Source organism: Euwallacea similis, chromosome 4 (assembly GCF_039881205.1).
Source record: "Euwallacea similis isolate ESF13 chromosome 4, ESF131.1, whole genome shotgun sequence".
Classification (NCBI taxonomy): domain Eukaryota; kingdom Metazoa; phylum Arthropoda; class Insecta; order Coleoptera; family Curculionidae; genus Euwallacea; species Euwallacea similis.
Genome location: NC_089612.1, coordinates 2,735,735 through 2,753,991, shown reverse-complemented (window position 1 = coordinate 2,753,991; position 18,257 = coordinate 2,735,735). Strand labels below are relative to the sequence as shown.

At 37.0% G+C, this 18,257-nt stretch overlaps 1 protein-coding gene across 3 annotated transcripts in view; it reads right to left on the bottom strand.

Moving 5' to 3' along the window:
• Positions 1-1,202: 1,202 nt before the first annotated feature.
• The window catches only part of loh (lonely heart), a 46,083-nt gene continuing 29,028 nt past the window's right edge, over positions 1,203-18,257 (bottom strand). For 2 of the 3 annotated variants that reach the window (XM_066389168.1, XM_066389167.1), the window contains exons 7-15: positions 5,347-5,551; positions 4,553-4,722; positions 4,264-4,507; positions 3,808-4,211; positions 3,122-3,332; positions 2,940-3,059; positions 2,738-2,890; positions 2,448-2,678; positions 1,205-2,183 (exon numbers count right to left, since the gene is read on the bottom strand). In XM_066389168.1, coding sequence (XP_066245265.1) covers positions 2,062-2,183; positions 2,448-2,678; positions 2,738-2,890; positions 2,940-3,059; positions 3,122-3,332; positions 3,808-4,211; positions 4,264-4,507; positions 4,553-4,722; positions 5,347-5,551 — 1,860 coding nt within the window. In that variant the 3' untranslated portion in view covers positions 1,205-2,061. Of the gene's footprint in view, positions 2,184-2,447; positions 2,679-2,737; positions 2,891-2,939; positions 3,060-3,121; positions 3,333-3,807; positions 4,212-4,263; positions 4,508-4,552; positions 4,723-5,346; positions 5,552-18,257 lie in introns of all 3 variants that reach the window. The other variant, XM_066389169.1, reaches the window with a different exon arrangement.

The window sequence follows — 18,257 nt, the reverse complement described above, 5'->3', positions numbered from 1 at the left end:
AACCTGCCTATATTCAAGAGCTACGTGTAAAGTGTCATTTAAGCTAGCGCCACAAATTGGCTTCACTTGTTTGAAACTCGAATGACGACATCCTTATGCAGTTTTTGAAGTCTAACGTGCGCTTCTCTCTCTTGTCTGATAAATTTTTTGATCGTCTGAGACTGAGGCAAAAGGATGAAAGTCTTTCAATATGTTTCGCTGAATTTTCCAAATTCAAAATTACTTCTGTATAATCGTTAGATGAATTTAATAAAACAGTGTCATTAAATAAAAAATAATACGGTATTTTTAATGTTTGTCAGCTCAGTTATATTCGTACTTCTCTGTGAGTAAAAATTTTATGTGTATAAAAGATATCGTGTTTATTTTAATTTTTGTAGAATATACAACTTTCTATGCGCCACCTATAAACTAGGGTAGTCGAGAATAGAGCTCATTACCTCATCAATTTCTGAGAGAGAAAAGAGATGCCGAATGTACGACAACCGTTTGTACGAACAATAGGGTATAGCGTTTGCGTTTCAAAATCAAATATTTTCACACAAGTAGCTGAAATTTTCAGATCAAAATCTTCATGGCTTATTCGACAATATCATCAACATAAAACCAGCGACGTACATGAGAATTCTCCGCAAAAAATTAAATTAAATTAATAAAAAATCGAATTGCTCCGATTTTTAAAGTATTTGATTTCCGAACAGACATTTGAAGTACGTATATCGGTACCAAATATTTTCCAAATTGGAGTAACTTTACTTTTGCGGCTAAAAATTTTCATGATGTATAGTCCATGGTATTTTTAGGAGCAAAAAAATCGAATTTGTCTGATTCAAGTTTTAACCTTTACATGCTAAAGCTATATCGTACGTCTACTGCAGAACCAAATATCGTTGAAATCGGAGTATCCTAATTTTTACTTAACTTTTCTTAGCGGAAAATTATTTTGTAGGTCATTTATGGTTTGATGATCAATGAACGTGTTTTGTACACATAAAACTTTTCGAAGCATTAAGTTTAGAACACTGCAAATTAATTCATCGCGTGCAATATGTGATAATATATTTGTGACATTTGGGTGTGAACGAATGGGTTTTCCTATGTTTTTATAGATTGTTTGCAAAAAGCTGCCTTTCGGTTGAATAAAAAACAATCAAAGCGTTAAAGAAAGTTTTTATATTAATTAAAATTAAACTTTTTATGTTAATCAAAATTGATTTTACAGAGTGATAATCTTAGATATATCTAAATTTTTCACATAAAATATAAGTTATTCTCTATTCATGCACGCTTCTAATGAAACTAAGATTTCTACTAATTATGTCCTTTTTCATACATGTACATAATATTCTAGTCTGGCAGTGCATGGAAAAAGCTCAAAATTTCTGTTTAAAATACACAACTTGATGATATAATGATATAATGAACCCCGCCCCTGGGTTTTTGTTTCATTTACTCTTCATCTGGTGCCCCTACCTGCAATAGCTGGATTTGAGTTTATGCTTGGTGACGATGCTACACGGAAAGGAAAGGAAATCAAAAACGGGAGAGGATTATCGTTTTTATAAAATTCATTTTATGAAAAATGCAATTTCGAGCATGCTCTGTTTCAAACAAATGGCAGTTTGGAAACATTACAATTAGACCTATTATAGAATATGTTTAGATATCTAGTTAGCGTCTAAACTACTGCTCATTTTATATATTATATAAAAACAATCACAGACAACTAAATTACAATTTTTAGAGTATGTTCCTCGCGCCAAACCTGAAATGTATGCCTAGTAGAAAACATTAAACCGAGTGTAATACAGTTTCAGGTGCTAATACACACATACCTCACCTACTTTCATACCACACCGACAAACCCTTTCATCCGTTTTAAATACGATTATCATAATAATTAAATTCTTCTAATAGTAACGCTTCATCCTTCGTTGCGTTGAGCAGCGACCAATGAAACTCCACGTCTTAAAATACGATAATTTGTTAGTAAGTCTATCAGTTCCAGATTCTCCGAGGATGTTTAAACCACCCCCATCTAATTCATATTCTTAGCGAGGCTTAAATGTAGTCTTGTTGTGTCCTCCTACACGATTCGCAACAGTTTTTCGTGTAGAACGAGTAACTGCAGAGGCGAGCTTGCACGGCCAATCGACACTTTTGAATTTTATCTATGCACGAACCTGTAAAAAACAAATTAGTTTAATAAAAAGATTTGGTCTTTGAAGGGTCACTTTACACATAAAAGCTTGTAAGTTTGTTCAACAAGGTTCCACTAATAATTTTATTTTAAAACTGAATTGTATGTAATAATGAAATGATGCATGTGATGTAACGATGAAGTGACATGAGGTCAATTATGATAAAATGACAAATGTGTTTTTATGATATGACATGATGATAAAAAGTGTATAAAATGGCTCGGTTTAAAATTAATCTGTACGTACGATCCACCGGCTCATCCTGGGCCAACCGAAAACTAAAACTGTCCCTGTTTTCTCTATGCTGCGTTTCGCACGCGCACGGCCTCTTGGCTGCCGGAATTTTGTCCTCAGGACACGCATTAGAAGCTCTTTTGTCTATGTCCAGACATTTCACCTCGCGACGTTGCACTCCTGAGGGGCATGCACCTTCGCATTTGCCCCAATCGCCTGTGAACCATTGGGCAGGGCACAAACCTATTTTCCACAATAATTTTCTTACACAGAGCCCCATATTGCAAACTCGATATATTTACCATAACAGGACTGCTCTTCGTATGGTTTAGAAGCTACAGGACAAACCATCTCATTGGTAACATGGGAAACTCCTCTTATACGGGCGATGCAGAGGACTTCTCTTTTCTGTCTTGCCAAGCCGTTGCAGGAGTCCGAACATTCTCCCCACGGGCCTAAATAGATCTATTCAATAAAAAAAACCTTTTTAATGTTGTTTCGTACCTGCAAACCATTGTCCGTCACAATGTTTTTCGCTGGAGCAGGACCTTGAGGTTTCCGGCTTCGAGTCCGGGCTGCAGTGGTCGTGTTCGCACAAGGCGAATCGGCTTTGGTTTCCTATTCCTGATGATAACAATCAAGAATTAAAGCTTGAAAATGGAAAAAAATGATGAGTCGGGACGTACCACATTGTACTGAACAGTGAGACCAATCCGTGACTAACCAGGCCGAGAGCGAATCTTCTTGTTGCGTAGATCTAGTTTGGGAGGGGGAAGAGTCGAGACACAGTCCTTGATGGCAATGTTCGACGTGCGCAGGTCGATTTTCCGCGTGACATTGGCCAGAAGGGCACACGACTGAACGCGTTCTATGGCCGTTTCCACATGTTACTGAACACTAAGGAAACAATATTAAAATATCTGTGAAGGGAATCATCATCGGGCGATATGTTTTTTAAGGAATGCCCCAACCGCCAACTGTAGAACATTTAAAAACGAGCATAGTTTTCAATTCACCCCCGTAAATCTAAGTTACCAATTTCAGGCAATGTTCTCGAATTAAACTCAAGGTCCCCAGAAGGCCTAATCTCCAATTTGCAGTGTCGTAGACGTTTCGTAAGTGAATAATCTACCCACTGAGATTCCTGATCAAAAACATGATTCCAAATATCACAATTTCAAATTAATTAAATTAATACTCCCGAATCGCACCCAAAATCCCTAGAAGAACGAGCCGAATCTGTCGTTTCCGATGTCGATAAGCATTCGATTTGGTTACTTTAGTGTGCTTAAGCAATTTCACAATTCTAACTTAAATCTTTTGGCAACATCGTTGATGCCTCTCTAGAAAACATACTCTAATTATCACTTACCTGAGACCACGCCCCCACCGTCCATTCTTCTTTCCCTGTGACTGTCTGCGGCAGCTCGTTATCGCTCAAGCCCCTAAATGCGTCGCACTCCCTCTCCTGACACGCTCTTGTCTGAAGAGATGGCTTGCCATCGTGCCCGCATTGCGCGTCGCTTACCACGACCATCTTACCTCCCACGTCCTTCTTGCAAAGAGGAATAAACTGCTGCACTCCTTCTCCGCAGGACACTGAACACTGACCCCAAATTCCGTCCCAGAAGGGAGAGGCATTGGGGCAAGGTTCCACATTACAAGGAACCGGTGCGAGAGCTGGAGCGTCCAAATGAGCGCATCTCTTTTCGTTTGTAGGCACTTGGTGCGTGGGACTGATCGCTCTGTAGCACTGTCTAACGTAGCTTTGTGTCCCTATATTGGGTTTCTTCAAGGCACCTCGTAACGAGCAAATTCAACAGCTTACCTCCTCCGCAAGTCTTGGAACAATGACTCAAACCCGTGACTTTCCAGTGGTAGTTGCGCCTCCTTAGGCGCGTTTTTCTGGGTCCCGGATAAATGACCGAAGGTTTAGGGTCGTCTCTTTGGTTGCTGAAAATGGTGGAGTTGTCCTCCTGAGGACGCCTTAACAACGGTGGGGCAATTAGAGGCAGTCCCTCCGGCAAAGCGTAACGATACTTGACCCCATAGTTCTGCTGATATCCTATAATCTATCTGGGATATGAGCTAAAATCTATGATGTTGGGGTAATTTACCATGATGTCCAAGGGCAGAGCTAGAGGCCCCGAGGCTGTGATTGTCTCTAAGGAAGAGTTATCCTGCTTCACATAGGTGATTTTGGTGCCTGCAGCCTTGAATGTTCTACTGGGGCTAAACTTCCAGTCCCCATTGAGAATTTGAGTGATATTATCGCTGATTTTTAAAGCTAAAAAACACCAAATTTCAAACTTGTCTCTGTTTTAATTAAAGTTTCAACGGCGGAGAGGAGCCGGAAAGATTCAGAAAAAAGCGGGTTTAAGCCAAATAATATGATCAAAGGCACATCCGAGTCCAATCTTTCCAAATTCGAATTACCGATAAACAATTTTATTAATGGAAATTGAACGATAATAGCTTATAATCAGGGCCGGCTTTAGCAACTCCAGCACCCTGGGCGAAATTTTTAAAATCATCGCCCCCCTACCCTCGAGAAAAAGCTGACCAGGAAAATCTACCAGCCTGGGCCGTCATGCCTCCACAAGATTGATAGTGCATATAACGTGTTTTCTCGTTCTTTAACAGTTTTTCCATTTTTCCCTAATTTGCCGTTTTTCTTAACTTCTCCCGAAAAAAAAACACGACTCTATTCCAGCGGCCATTTTTTCGGCTTTTCTTAACTTCCCGTCTTAATGGACTCCGCCGTAGGAGGTCCGAAGGCTTCAATAGCACAATAATTTATATAATAGCGCTCATTTTCTTCGCGAAGATAATCGCTCCAATGAACCATGAGGCACATTATCATTGGAAACCATTATTACCATTATTTGTCACCAACATCACGCAATCTCACCTAAAATATTTCGAGTGTGTTTTATTTGTTGCACTTGGATGCCGCAGGCGCCTTTGGGAATTTGCGCCACCAAGGAGTATCCGGGGGGCAAATCTGGGCGGGTGTAGATGCCGTTGAAGGTCTTGCAACCCCCTCGGAGGCACGTCAGGCATTGGTGCTGATCGCTGTCGTCGCTGCCTCCAACTACGCCCTGTGAGTTGACGCTCTGAAATAAAGATATAAAACTTTTTTAAACTTGCGATTATTATTGTGTATACAGGGTGTCGGTTCATAAATATTATAACACCGTGAGTTTTGAAACGTTTCTTGAAGATAAAATTTTTCTGCTCGAAGATTTAGCAAAAAGATGCCCATTACGAATATATTGTGAGGGGTGCAGAGAAACGGTTCCCCTAATAGGGACAGGGCCTGGGGCGGAGAAATTAATTAATCATTCTACAGTTCACATTTGAAGATAAAAATAAATATAGCTCCAATAGAAAGTGCTAAAGCTTCAAAAAAGAAAAAAGAGCATGCAATTTTACCTAAATATGACTATAAATGGACATTTTTTTACAATCCAACGTTGCTCCTTCATAGAGCGGACTTGGGAATGTTAAGTCTTGAATTTAAATGACAAAGTCCAACATCAAGCTCTATTTCCTGTACAAGCTATGAAGTAGGAAATGCGGCAACGTCGAGGTAGTCCGCCAGTTTGAGCGCGTTTGTTTAAGTCTGAGATCCGCCATTTGTGCATTAACCAGGACGTGTCAACGTTACTCTAGTAATTATGTTTCAATATTAATTAAAATTAATTATTAATAAAGAATTTTTGTTAAAAACCAAAACTTTGATTATTATAATGCGTGACATAGAAAAGAGAACACCCCGTAAAAATGGTTTGATTTAAATCATTTTTGGTATGTAAAACCGATCAGTTTTTTAATTACATTCCCGCATTCGTTTTTGTGTTATGACTAACAGTGCTTCTAAAAGGCGTTCTTTGATTTGTCCAATATGGTCGGCATACGAAAGACTGGTTTGTCATTTTAAAAAATCGCCATTTGAACCGAAATTTAAATACCGTGGCCAGTCATGAAGAAGAAGAAGTTCAGGAACGCGTCGAAGACGTAAAGAACCCCAAGAATGTCACCTTAGACTTTGATGTTGAGAGGCAGGTTCGTCTCGTCCAGAATGCTGGCAGACAAGTAGTTTGCTGAACATTGAATACTTCTTACCAGTCTATACCAGTAAAATCGATTTCAGTGGTGAAACCTGGAATGAGATACTGTAGTCTTCAAAGACAAAGTCAGATTTTGTCTGAGTATGCATGAAGTATGCATGGGAAGAGTGAGAAGGCGATGAAGTGTAAGACAAGATATTCAATTTTTAGTCCAGAGGCACGTACATGAGACTATAGTGTTAATGATGTGGGAGCGCTATAGCTTATGGCAGCAGCTTACCTTTGGTTTTCATCAGAGGCAATATAACCGCTCAATGGTAACTCCAAGAAGTCTCAGAGCCGCATCTTTTGCCATATATCTGAACAATCCGCAATTCAGTTTTTCAATAAAATAATGCATTACCACATGTGAGTCGAGTTACTATGGATTTCTTCCAATAAAATGAAATCAATTTCTTATCTTAGCCACTTCGATTTCCAGACCTATCATCAATTGAACATGTTTAGGATGTTGTGGGTAAAATTTACCCCACAAACTCTAGCGGCACCCTGTAATGCCGTACAGAGAGCCTAAAATGAGATCCCTCAAAAGGGTATCGATCATCTCCTTAGATTAATATCTAGACGTGTCCAGGAGTGCATAAGACAACACGGATGGCCGACATATTGTATATTAAGTTTTAATCAAGTTTCAATCATCGGATTTGTTTAATTTTTTTAACGATATACAATACTTATGTAAGTATAAGAAACATGCATACCAAAAACGATTTAAATTAAACCATTTTTAAGGGGTGTTCTCTTTGCTATGTCACGCAGTATATTATTTCAGTTTTCCCTTCGTTTTTTATAATGCAAAATACTTACAGGTTTCAACGCTCTGGTTTATTTAGGTTTAGGAGTCATTTACAATAGTCAAAAATAGAATGGAAATAGTCAATAAGTAATGAAGAAGGATAATTAAAGAATGCATTGACGGCACGAGAACGAGAGAAAAAGGTGATAGGGCAAACATCTAGAAATAAACACGAAGGGAAATAATGAAGGCGAGGAAGGTATGATAAAAAAATCTCTACCGTAATTACGTAAAAGGGAATATCATGTAGCAAAAAGACGGAATGAGAGATTCTTTCAAAATTGAAGCGATAGGGGACTGTTTTCGAGAGCCATAAAAAGAGATATTAGAAAGAGGAAAAGTTTTGAGCAAAAAACGATGAGAAGATAAAGAGAATAATCGAATATTATTTGGTAAAGATAATGACAGACGATTGCGGGGGAACGAGAGAAAGAAGGATTAGGAGTAACAAAAGGAAAAATAAAAAAGAAATTTTGTTTTGCTGGACGGAAAATGAGAGAAAAATAGACGATATAAAAACTTGGTTTCGGGTAGTAAAAAGGGGTTAGAATGTTAAAATTGAGCAATTAACCATTTTCAAAATTGCAGTCATTCTTAGTTCATTCAACCTTCAATGCCTTATTACAGCTCCACTATTTTCAACACATTGACATTAAGACTTTTCCAACTGATGAACCACAGAGGTGTTAGTCTCAGGTTCTTATACACTGAAAGTTTTCATATAAAGTTACTTAGTGTAACACCCAGAGATATTACATTTACGACCGCAAATCTATAGTTACATGACCATTACGTGGAATGTGTATTCAGTGACGCTTCATTAGGCAATCCGCCGAAACGTTTTCTCCCCCTATTGACCCACTTATTTTGCATAATCATTATCTCTCCGAGAGTGGAAAAAAGCCGATAAGAAGACCGGCCTTAGATTTACTACTTACAGCGACACAATGTCCTATTGAAGTCATAAAACCTGCCCAGTCACACGGAGGTTAATAAATTTAAATTGTTCGACGGTAAATAGGCTTAAGCCAGATAATTTGATTGCGCCATCTCGTTTACACCAATTACTATTTATGAAACAATGCTCAAAGCGCGCACCACCTGGAACCCGACCAACTCTATAAGCTGATAAGCCGCTTACAAAATAATTTCCAAAATAATCCCCCCAATTAATTCGACGCCGCTGTACGGCTATACAAAACCGAACAAAAGGGGTTTTGGAAAATTGAAAAAATCTCAATTTAACCGTGTAATTCAGCACGTCAATCACGAGGCGGGCGTTAATTGCGAGAGAAGACACACCTAAAGGCTTCGATTTGCCTTCATCATCAATAGTTCTAAATTAAAAAAAAAAGCGGGGCAGTGGCGGCCTCGTATGCACACCACTGCCCGACAGGCAATTATTTAATTACGATCCTCGAGATGTATTATTATCGTCATTATCTATCGACTAATTACGTTTGAAACGCGGACAGTTATGACTTCTGGCGCTCGCTGAGTTTCATAAGCGCCAGTTAAGCCTTCATAATTGCTTTATTATTTGCAATTAATTTCCTGAAATGTGGGTGCCCTGCCTGTCACTATACAACGCAGGGTTGGACCGGAATTTTCAATTTACTCAAGTTAAGTACATTCGAGCCAAAGCCAGGTGGTAAATGGCAACGCCGCACTCTCAAAGGAAGCATCTCAGTGTCAATGTGTGCGATTTCTCTGTTCGATTCGGATTAAAAACTGGAGTTTCGAAATGTGGATAAAAATTTAATCTTGCGTGAACGCTTGTCTTAAAACTGCAAATAGGTCTCGCACGAAAATCGTGAAAATGTTTACTGAATACCTCAAAAGGCAACGCCGCATTCTTCTTTTGTTTTCCGTGGATGGTGTCTAAGGATGACAGTTTTGACTTCCCGGTTGGCAAAGCAAAGAAAGCGTTGTTAATACGTACGATTTTTCTTCCCCTTTCACAATTTGTAACTGAGTAAAAGGCCATTTTGAGATCTAAAATATTGCGAGTGGAGTCGAAAAAAATTAAAGTTTCGCGAATCTTCACTTTTTTCTTCTTCAATCTTTAAAAATGATAGTAATAATGAATTTCCCAAAATAACCGAATCACTAAAATGGCAAAATTGCGCCCTTCCATTGTTTCGGCGGAAAATATGATCACGCGACAACTGTCAAAAATAGAGCAACGTTGCCAATATCAAAAATTTTTCCCTTCAGCAATTTCCTCTTCGCTTGCGATTTAACAAGCTTTTACTACGTCCTCCAATTCAATTACTTATTGCCCCATCAATTTCTCGAGTTTTCACACATTTCAACGCGATTTAATGGGTTTCATTATGGTACCGTGTTATCGGAATAATTGTGCCGCGATATACCGCGACGATCGCAATCTTGCAACTTATCGATTGATTGTTCCCCAATCGATCTGCCGCCCTCAAATTAACCGGCACTCTTTCTTTCATATTTTAAACGCCCGAAAATTGGCTCGTAATTTCGTTCTTTTAACGATGTCCATCATGTAAGGACACGAGGAGGTGGGCTTCTTTAAGAATGTCGATATGGGCAATTTAGTGATCCCACGTTAAATCGATAATTACGCCCGATGGAAATATTTGTCTATAAAACAGTAGCAATAGAAGATTTCTTCAAACCGTTATTGGTTTAATGAAGATGTTTATCTGGGCAGGTTTACGCAGACATAAACATAACTGATTACCTTTTAATATTCAAATACCCAAAGTCCTTAAAAAGCGGCCATGGTAACAAAGTTTCAAATAATTGAGACAAACGGTCCGGCAATTTCATGACAAACACGCGATTTCAAGGGCGACGTGAATGATACGTTTCAAAGTGATTCTCACACCTCTTTCGGCCCAAGGCCCATAAAATGTTGACTTTATCTAAGTCATACAGAAAAATAAATAAAAACCGAACATGGACAATTGTTATTCACCCAGTATAATGGCAACGGTGTTACATTTTTCAAAGTCCAGAAAAAGACATGGCGTAGACTGTCAATGGAAAAATATGGCGGCTGCTCTCAAATTGTTGCTGCGTTGCAAATCACAATAATAAAATGTTTGATACATTCGAGATACTTCAAAAATATCATATCGGAAGTTAACAAAAAAAATGTCTTCACTGTTTGCCTAAAACAAGGAAAAAAGACAACATCGCGATATTTTTTGGTTACTAACTTAAACATGGCGCCAGCTGTCAAAGAACACTTATGGCTGCTGCTCTCAGATTAGGTTACTACAATGCTGTGACTTCTAGTAAAGGGTGCAAAAACTATGATTATTAAAAGACATGAATTTATGCGAAATACCATGAAACCAACATGACGGCTGCTGTGGCGCCAAAAGTGCAAATGCAACGTTGTCGCTATTAGGAATTTTTATCAGTTCTTAACTACTTCTTTGTGCCAATAAAAAAACTGACGTAATGACCTCGTCAGCATCGATTCTCACACACCTCTCTCTGGACCACATGGCCGACAAAGATCCCGATTTATCTAAATCGCGCTCGTTCATTTAAAACATGTAATTGCACTTTGGCGCAATATAAACTCACTGGCGCCACGAACGCCACTGACGTCCGAGCCGCGGCCTGGAAAAATATGGCGAATTTGCATGATTTATGTAGAATGGATTCCATTGACAAGCATGGCAATTATTTGTTCGAGTTCCCCTTTTTGATGTATCCCGCTATTAATATTTATACTCTTTATGACATGTGAATGTTATACGATTTGTTTACGATTTATGGTCAGTTTCTTATAAAAGCAGAAATCGAGGCTATATGCTATTACCAACGTTTAATTATCCATAGTTTTTTATGTTTGGCGTCATGTCTACACTATTCAAGTGAGTCTTGCTTATCTGTGCGACAAAAGCATATTTCCACGGCTCCATCTATTGACAAAATTTCAATATCAGAGTTTCCAACCAAAGATGGCGCTGATCTTCTCAGTAATACCTTAATTATGTTACTTACCCAGGTGCCAAATTCCAACAATAAAAGTATTAACTGTCTCAAAAACATCATGGAAAAGTCTCTGCCAGGTCTTTGTAGCACTCTCTTTACATGTCAAACTGCGCGAATTTAGGCAGATTTGGTCTCAATTGAATCTTCAAAAGCTTAAAAAAGGTCGGAAATTGAGCGATACATTGTTATTTATTGCACAAAACAGAGCAATTGAAATCGAAAATAAACATTTTATCGACATGGCATTAGTTTTGTGGTAATAAAGAAAAACCATAAAAATTGATTTAATGCGTGTGTAAGAATTTCGTTTTGGCACTTGAAATCGGTTTTCGAAAATATATACTTATCAAAAGCCTTGATCCGTTTCTTAAGGAGAAAATCGGTTAATATTAATATAGGAGTGAAGAAACAAAAGTACTTATATGACAACGCTGCGTTTTTCTCTTGTCATAAAGAAAATATGGCTGTTGTCAAATAATTGACAATGACAATGATACGTTGCCCATACATATATGGAATATTTCCTACGGATATTTTAGTTGAGGCTTGTGGAGTACTTCTGTTCCTAAGCAATTTTGCCATCAGTGGTAAATTATTTAATAAAAATAAATCGGTTTTGGAATTTTATTACACAAAAATTATTACATAATTATTACAAAGATTATCAATTTTATTATACAAAATTGATAATCGAAGAATAAAATAAAATCGAAGAATCAAGACGGTGATTTGCGATTGAATGTTCAATGAGAGAATCGCTTCACCCATCGGTGCTGCCGTTGCCACCCATGACATTCAATCCGAAAGAATTCTTGCATAACACGTATTTAAAATTAGGTTTTGAGTCACCGATACGGATTGAAATTTGGCTCGTATAACCCAACGGATTTTCCATCGATTTAATAACGTATCGTTAATAACGTAAACATCGACTTTGATTGATAGATTTTTATGTCAATTGTAGGAGCTTTCCTCGAAAGTTCCCATAAGCCCCCAGCATTCGGGTCAACCAAACAATACACTTTTTACTATATTTACGTGAAATTTATCAGTGATAATAGTACCATTGAAGTAATCGAGCGATAATTGAATTTTGGCACACCTGTTCGAGAATCGTGTCTTCACGACTAGAAAATTAATTTACGGCTTGTTCTGAACGAATATTATGCAAATCAGTTAAATAAATATGTCATTTCGAGCTATAAAGTCGATTTTATGAGTTGTTATTAGACCGGTCTGTCAACAGAAAATTGAGATGTATGTAGGTCTGAGGTTTGTTTGACAAAATCGGATTAGGTGTTAGCCAAAAAAATCCTTTGTATTTGATGAGGTCGCAAAAAAACACTGGAATTAATGAAGTGTGTAAAGTGGGAACATTGTGTTTGTTTTTTGTTATTAATATTTCCAAGGGCGCGTTTAATATTTTCGGATGTCGAGATTTCGAAGTCTTGTCAATGTCATGACAGATCAAACTTCGGGAATCTGTCAAAATTTGACACATTGATGAAGCAATATAGATTTTGACAAGGCTCAAACAATGATCCTGATTTTTTGAATGGCGGCGCTCTCAAACAATGCCAAAAAGCCCTACACTCGAAGATATCGAACAGGCCTCAAGTAGGCAAAATGAAAGAGATTTCTGCTTCTGGGTGTCGTGGATTTCTGATTATTATAACTGTCCCTTTTTCATAATTAATATTTTATGTAGGCAGTGTGTGATAGATGCTAGAAAATGTTATCAGCTGCACCAAGGAGTCGACATAAAAAATGAACGTAATACTAGAAACATTAATATACAACATGAAAACTGTTCATTGTTGGAGATAGGAGTGATTTCTTTTAACACGTTAACCGCCCATCGTACATTTGAATTTTTAGTTGATGGGGCCCAAAACGAAACTTTGTTTTAAAATGATTTTTTGATTACATTACTGTCATATATATTTGACTTTTATTATAAAAATGCCAAAAATCAGTAAAAACACGCTTTGAAAATGAAACCTAGCGTATGGGTTTCGGAACCGATTTGACAGAAAAAGTGAAACCCATGGTTTGGGCTTCGTGGCGATTAACGTGTTAATTAGCAAAAGAGGAAATAATTTTGTGAATGTAACTGTAAGAACATCGCTCTACCAAAAGGGGCGATGGATGAGGTGATGTAACGGCTGTCAAATCCATGGCACTACTGCCAATTTCGCGAATTTTTTTGGTGTTGGAAAATAAATTTGATGTTTATGAATACATTCGTAAAAAATTGCAAGGACATGATAATCGAAAAAAAAACTTTACAAAACTAACGCAACAAGATGGCGTTTCTTTTTGTTTAACAATACCCTCCCCTAACTGCAAATGCTGACGTAAGACCTTTAACAAATAATACACTGTTGCCTTATTTAGTACGATTAGAAACTGTTAAAGGGTGTTAAAGTGATATCCATAAAAATTTGAAAATAGCAGCATTGCGTTTGTTATTCATGACTACACATGATTGATATTGATTGACAGCACCGACGTCATCCAATGACAATGTGTTGTAATTCATTAACCGTCCATTTAGAGATGTTGTATTTAACTGTTTATATCATATTGTCATATATTATATCATTTTATATGAATAGTACGTAACTGTTAAAATTGTTTGTGGCTTTGAAACTTATCCATTAACTGGCAATAAACACCATACAAAGACATTTCGAAAATTCCACTGAAGTTTCAATAAAACGAAATTCAGAAATGTTTAAAAAAATCATACCGACTATACCACCGAGATGCTCTTTTATTACATGGAAAGTATTGGCACTGTCAAGACATAAGAATGCCATGTTGTCAATACTTGTGTTTTTTTAATGTTTATAGGATTTACGTTACAGCGTTGTCAATTTTAGTTGATAGATTTTTGCCAATAAAAATAATATTAGTTTTCAGTTTAAAACTGAGTAAATTTGCTACGACTGGACTATCCTATAAACTATAGCAAACGTACATAAATCTCTTCGTTAATAGACGCTAACTCCGAACATAAAATATGAATTTGGATAATTAAAAGCCTCACATGGAGAGATAAATCCTTAATAAATCTTTCGCTGAAATTTTTGACACGAATAAATTTACATTAATCAAGCGTTTAGCGACAATATTTCTAAATTCCTAAACGGTTCGTAATGCTAAGCCGGTTTATTGTTGTGTTAAAAATAGACCTTCCAGGAACTAAATTAAAAATATTTTAATTAAAATAAATAAATAAATTTCCTTCCTAACACAAAACTTCCCACTTATGACAACAAACCTGTAGTCGGAATGCCGGCACAGATTTTTTAAATTTTGAGACCAAATCACCAAAAGAAAAGAATCACTCAAATTCCTCGCGAAACAATCAATCAATCAATCAATCGCGGATTAATTTTGTTGTACGGTACGATCGGATTTGCGAGGTATTCCAACCGAACGCGTGTCCCGTGTGTTACAGTTGAAGAAACACACAGAGCTTCTATTTGATGTGCGTTGCCGGGTCTCTCGACGAACTGCGTTCCCTCTAATCCACCAAACGTGACACTCTTTTACTTATAACCCGAGGAGATGCACCATTATTAATACGCTTGCTGCAGGTAGTTCCCGACAGCAATACTTTGGTACTACACATGTACCCGTATACTTATCTGGTACATGAATCGATGATATTGGCACAGTTGTTTATGGCGGCGCCAAGCGATGACACGTCTCTGATATACACGAATCGGCTATGGTTTATGCAATACTTTAATCTCTCTTTCATTTATTGGATTATATAGCGATTTGGGAATGCGTAACGTCTTTCTAAAAATACGGAATTCAGGTGCCGATTCGGGTTTTCAGATTAATTGGCAAGAAATATAGTAACGATCTTGGCGTCATCTAGGCGAGCAGTGCGAACATGTGGGAAATCAATGAAGTATGTCGTGGGAAAAATACAAAATGGCGGCTATCGACGCCATTTTAAGATCACTTCAACATTCTGAAATGATCTTAAATGTCTTTTTCCGCCATATTGGTTTATGGAGCAATATGGCGGGAAAACCCGTTTGCAATACTAATATTTAAATTCCACTGTTGTTGAGGAAAATATTTTGGCATTATTATATGTAGGTATATAATCGCAAAAAAAAAAACATTTCTCGCCACACATAGGAAATTCAAATAACGGGAGTTACATAGGGACTACGGCGACATACAACCTAACATACAGTTAGAAATATTGGAAAAAATTAACTATTGAAAAATTGCAACATTGCACTTGTCTTTTGTTATGTCACCCAACGTCACATTCAAATTGAACTATCAGTTAAGAGGGTTCGCTAACGTAATTTGTACTAAAAAAAGCGTTACTAATGCTTATGATTTTCTTTAATATACGTTTTGTGCACGATTTTAGATACCCAAAAAATCTCCAAATGAAATTGGATTAGCTAAATAGAAATACCACATCAAACAAAATGAGTTAATCTGCTTCCTCACTTTAAAAATGGCAACCGTGCGCTTATTTTTTATCACCCAACCAATAACGTTTGAGTGACACTGTCAATTAAGCTTTAATTAACGTATTTCTTGTACAATGTTAATGCCATCACTTTTATGCATAATATAGCTTTTGTGTGTGTTTTTAGATAGTCAAAACATCATGCAAAATCTAATAATAACGTATTTAATAAACACATTCGCCTATTCTGCTTAACACACTAGAAAAATGGCGCTTATCTCTTGTTGCCCAACATGACATATGACATTCGAATAAACTGTGAATCATACTGACGTAACTCTTGCCAAGAACAACGTTGCCAAATGCGTACGATTTTGCTTTAAAAATATACATTTCGTGTCTCATTCTACATAGATACACAAAAATTCAAGCAGAAATTTCAAACAAAAAGTTGTAAAATATGCTAAAAACACATGAAAAATTTATCGGCCTAACCTGCTTAATATAGTTTCACAACTGGCAACTATGTGCTTTACTTCTGTCAGTGAACTGTGAATAAATAGTTTGCTGATATAACTCCTACCTAGAAACAGCTTTGACAATGCTCATAATTTTTCTTTGAATTTTATATAGGTTCTTACACAATTTTCCACAGGAAATTCGCAGATATCGACTAAATTTTGTTACAAGAAGCGCGATAAACACATCGACCTGACCTGCTTAAGGCACTTTCTGAAATCCGGCAATTGATTTACGGACTATGCATAATAAATTTTGGTCTGGATCGGCTCCTGTGTGCAGTTTACACTTGGAAATGCACTTCCTTCGTACTATAACCATAATTCATTTTGATCAAAATCGTAAAGTTTGAAAGCAGCATTCACTTTTATTTTCGCAATCCAGATTGAAATTTACGAGACGTCCATATTATGTTATTATTATGCCAAATTCACTCTTAGGAGTTAAGAAAATATTGGCCTTTGGTATCCCGGTGCTATCCTAAACATTAGTACAAAAATGCTTGGTGTATATATTGCAACATCCATGAAGCTCTTTATGTTGGAAAAATTGTTATTTTGTTTTCGATAATTAAACAATTCAGACCCTAGCCCTGTAACCTATACCAACTCGCCAATATCGATGATCGTATTCAATCCAATAAGAAGTAATTAAGTTTTATGATGAAATGGGCTTGAGCTAATTGCATTAGCCACTGGAATTAAGACGAAGAAAACTGGAAAAATGCACATCTGCGCCATTAATAAAGCGACGATAAAGCGGTGCCATGCACACTTAAAATGATGCTGTCGACGACAACTGCACTTGTGGAACAATAATTTACTTGAACGGATTCTTATAAAGAAATTAGTTTTTCCAGAGAAAATTTTCAATTAATTGTTGCTCGCATTGCCAGAAAAACAATTCAGGGAAATGTTAGGAAGTGTGCAATAAATGGCAACAAGGCATTAGTCACTTGTCATAGTAGGATGGCCGTCACAGATTGCACGTTACGTGAGTAAGAGAGGGAAAAAGATGCAATTTGGTGGTGGTCTTTGGTATATGCTATGTTGCCAAAATGACATTTTTTTCTAAATTTCTTCTTTGATTATATCAATCCTCAAATATACATTTTTTACACGCTCACGTTTGTTATACGCTTCCAAAGATATCTAATAAAATTGGCGGCGACTGAGCGCTTAGGTCGTTAGTGATTTAAATATGCAAGAATATTCAGCTTTACACTTTGTAGTATCGACGGATAATCTTTATAAATACCAATTGAAAATGTCATATACCACCACAACATGTGCGTATATATGTATTATTGGGAAATTTTCAGGTTTTTAGCTCAATGCTAGCAATGGCTGTCATGAAAATTATCGCTCGAGTGACATTCACCGGATGCAAATGAGCCAAAGCAAATAATGTTGTGCAAATTGACGTCTCAATTATTGTGGTTGCAATAAACCAAAAATCAAACATTGCCCCTATTGTCGTCTTGGTTTAGGGCTCAAATCTGAATCAATGGGGCCAAAGCTGGACCACCGGAAAGCTTGCAATAAAACTATTATAAATTAATTAAGCGGATTTCAAAGGAGTTAACTTCTAAAACTCAATTCATTAGAAAGCCTTAAATCTTCCTATTCAGTTGTGTTCGTAAATTAATAAAGACGAGAAGCGCGCTAAATGGACCGCAATAAATTATTCATCATGTGGTGTTGATTGAGCGAATGATATGATTTGAGACACCTGGTCAAACAATCGTTCAATTAATTTAATGAAACATCCCTGAATTTTTTTTCTAAAATCAGCTGAGGCTACGAGTAAATGGAATTTTGTGAATATATAAATTGTGTCGGAATAGCTTTTCAGTAAATGGTAAAGCAGCATTAATCGCTTGTCAATTATTAAAGACTGGCATGTTGAAACATGTGAGTGTATCATAGAGGGCG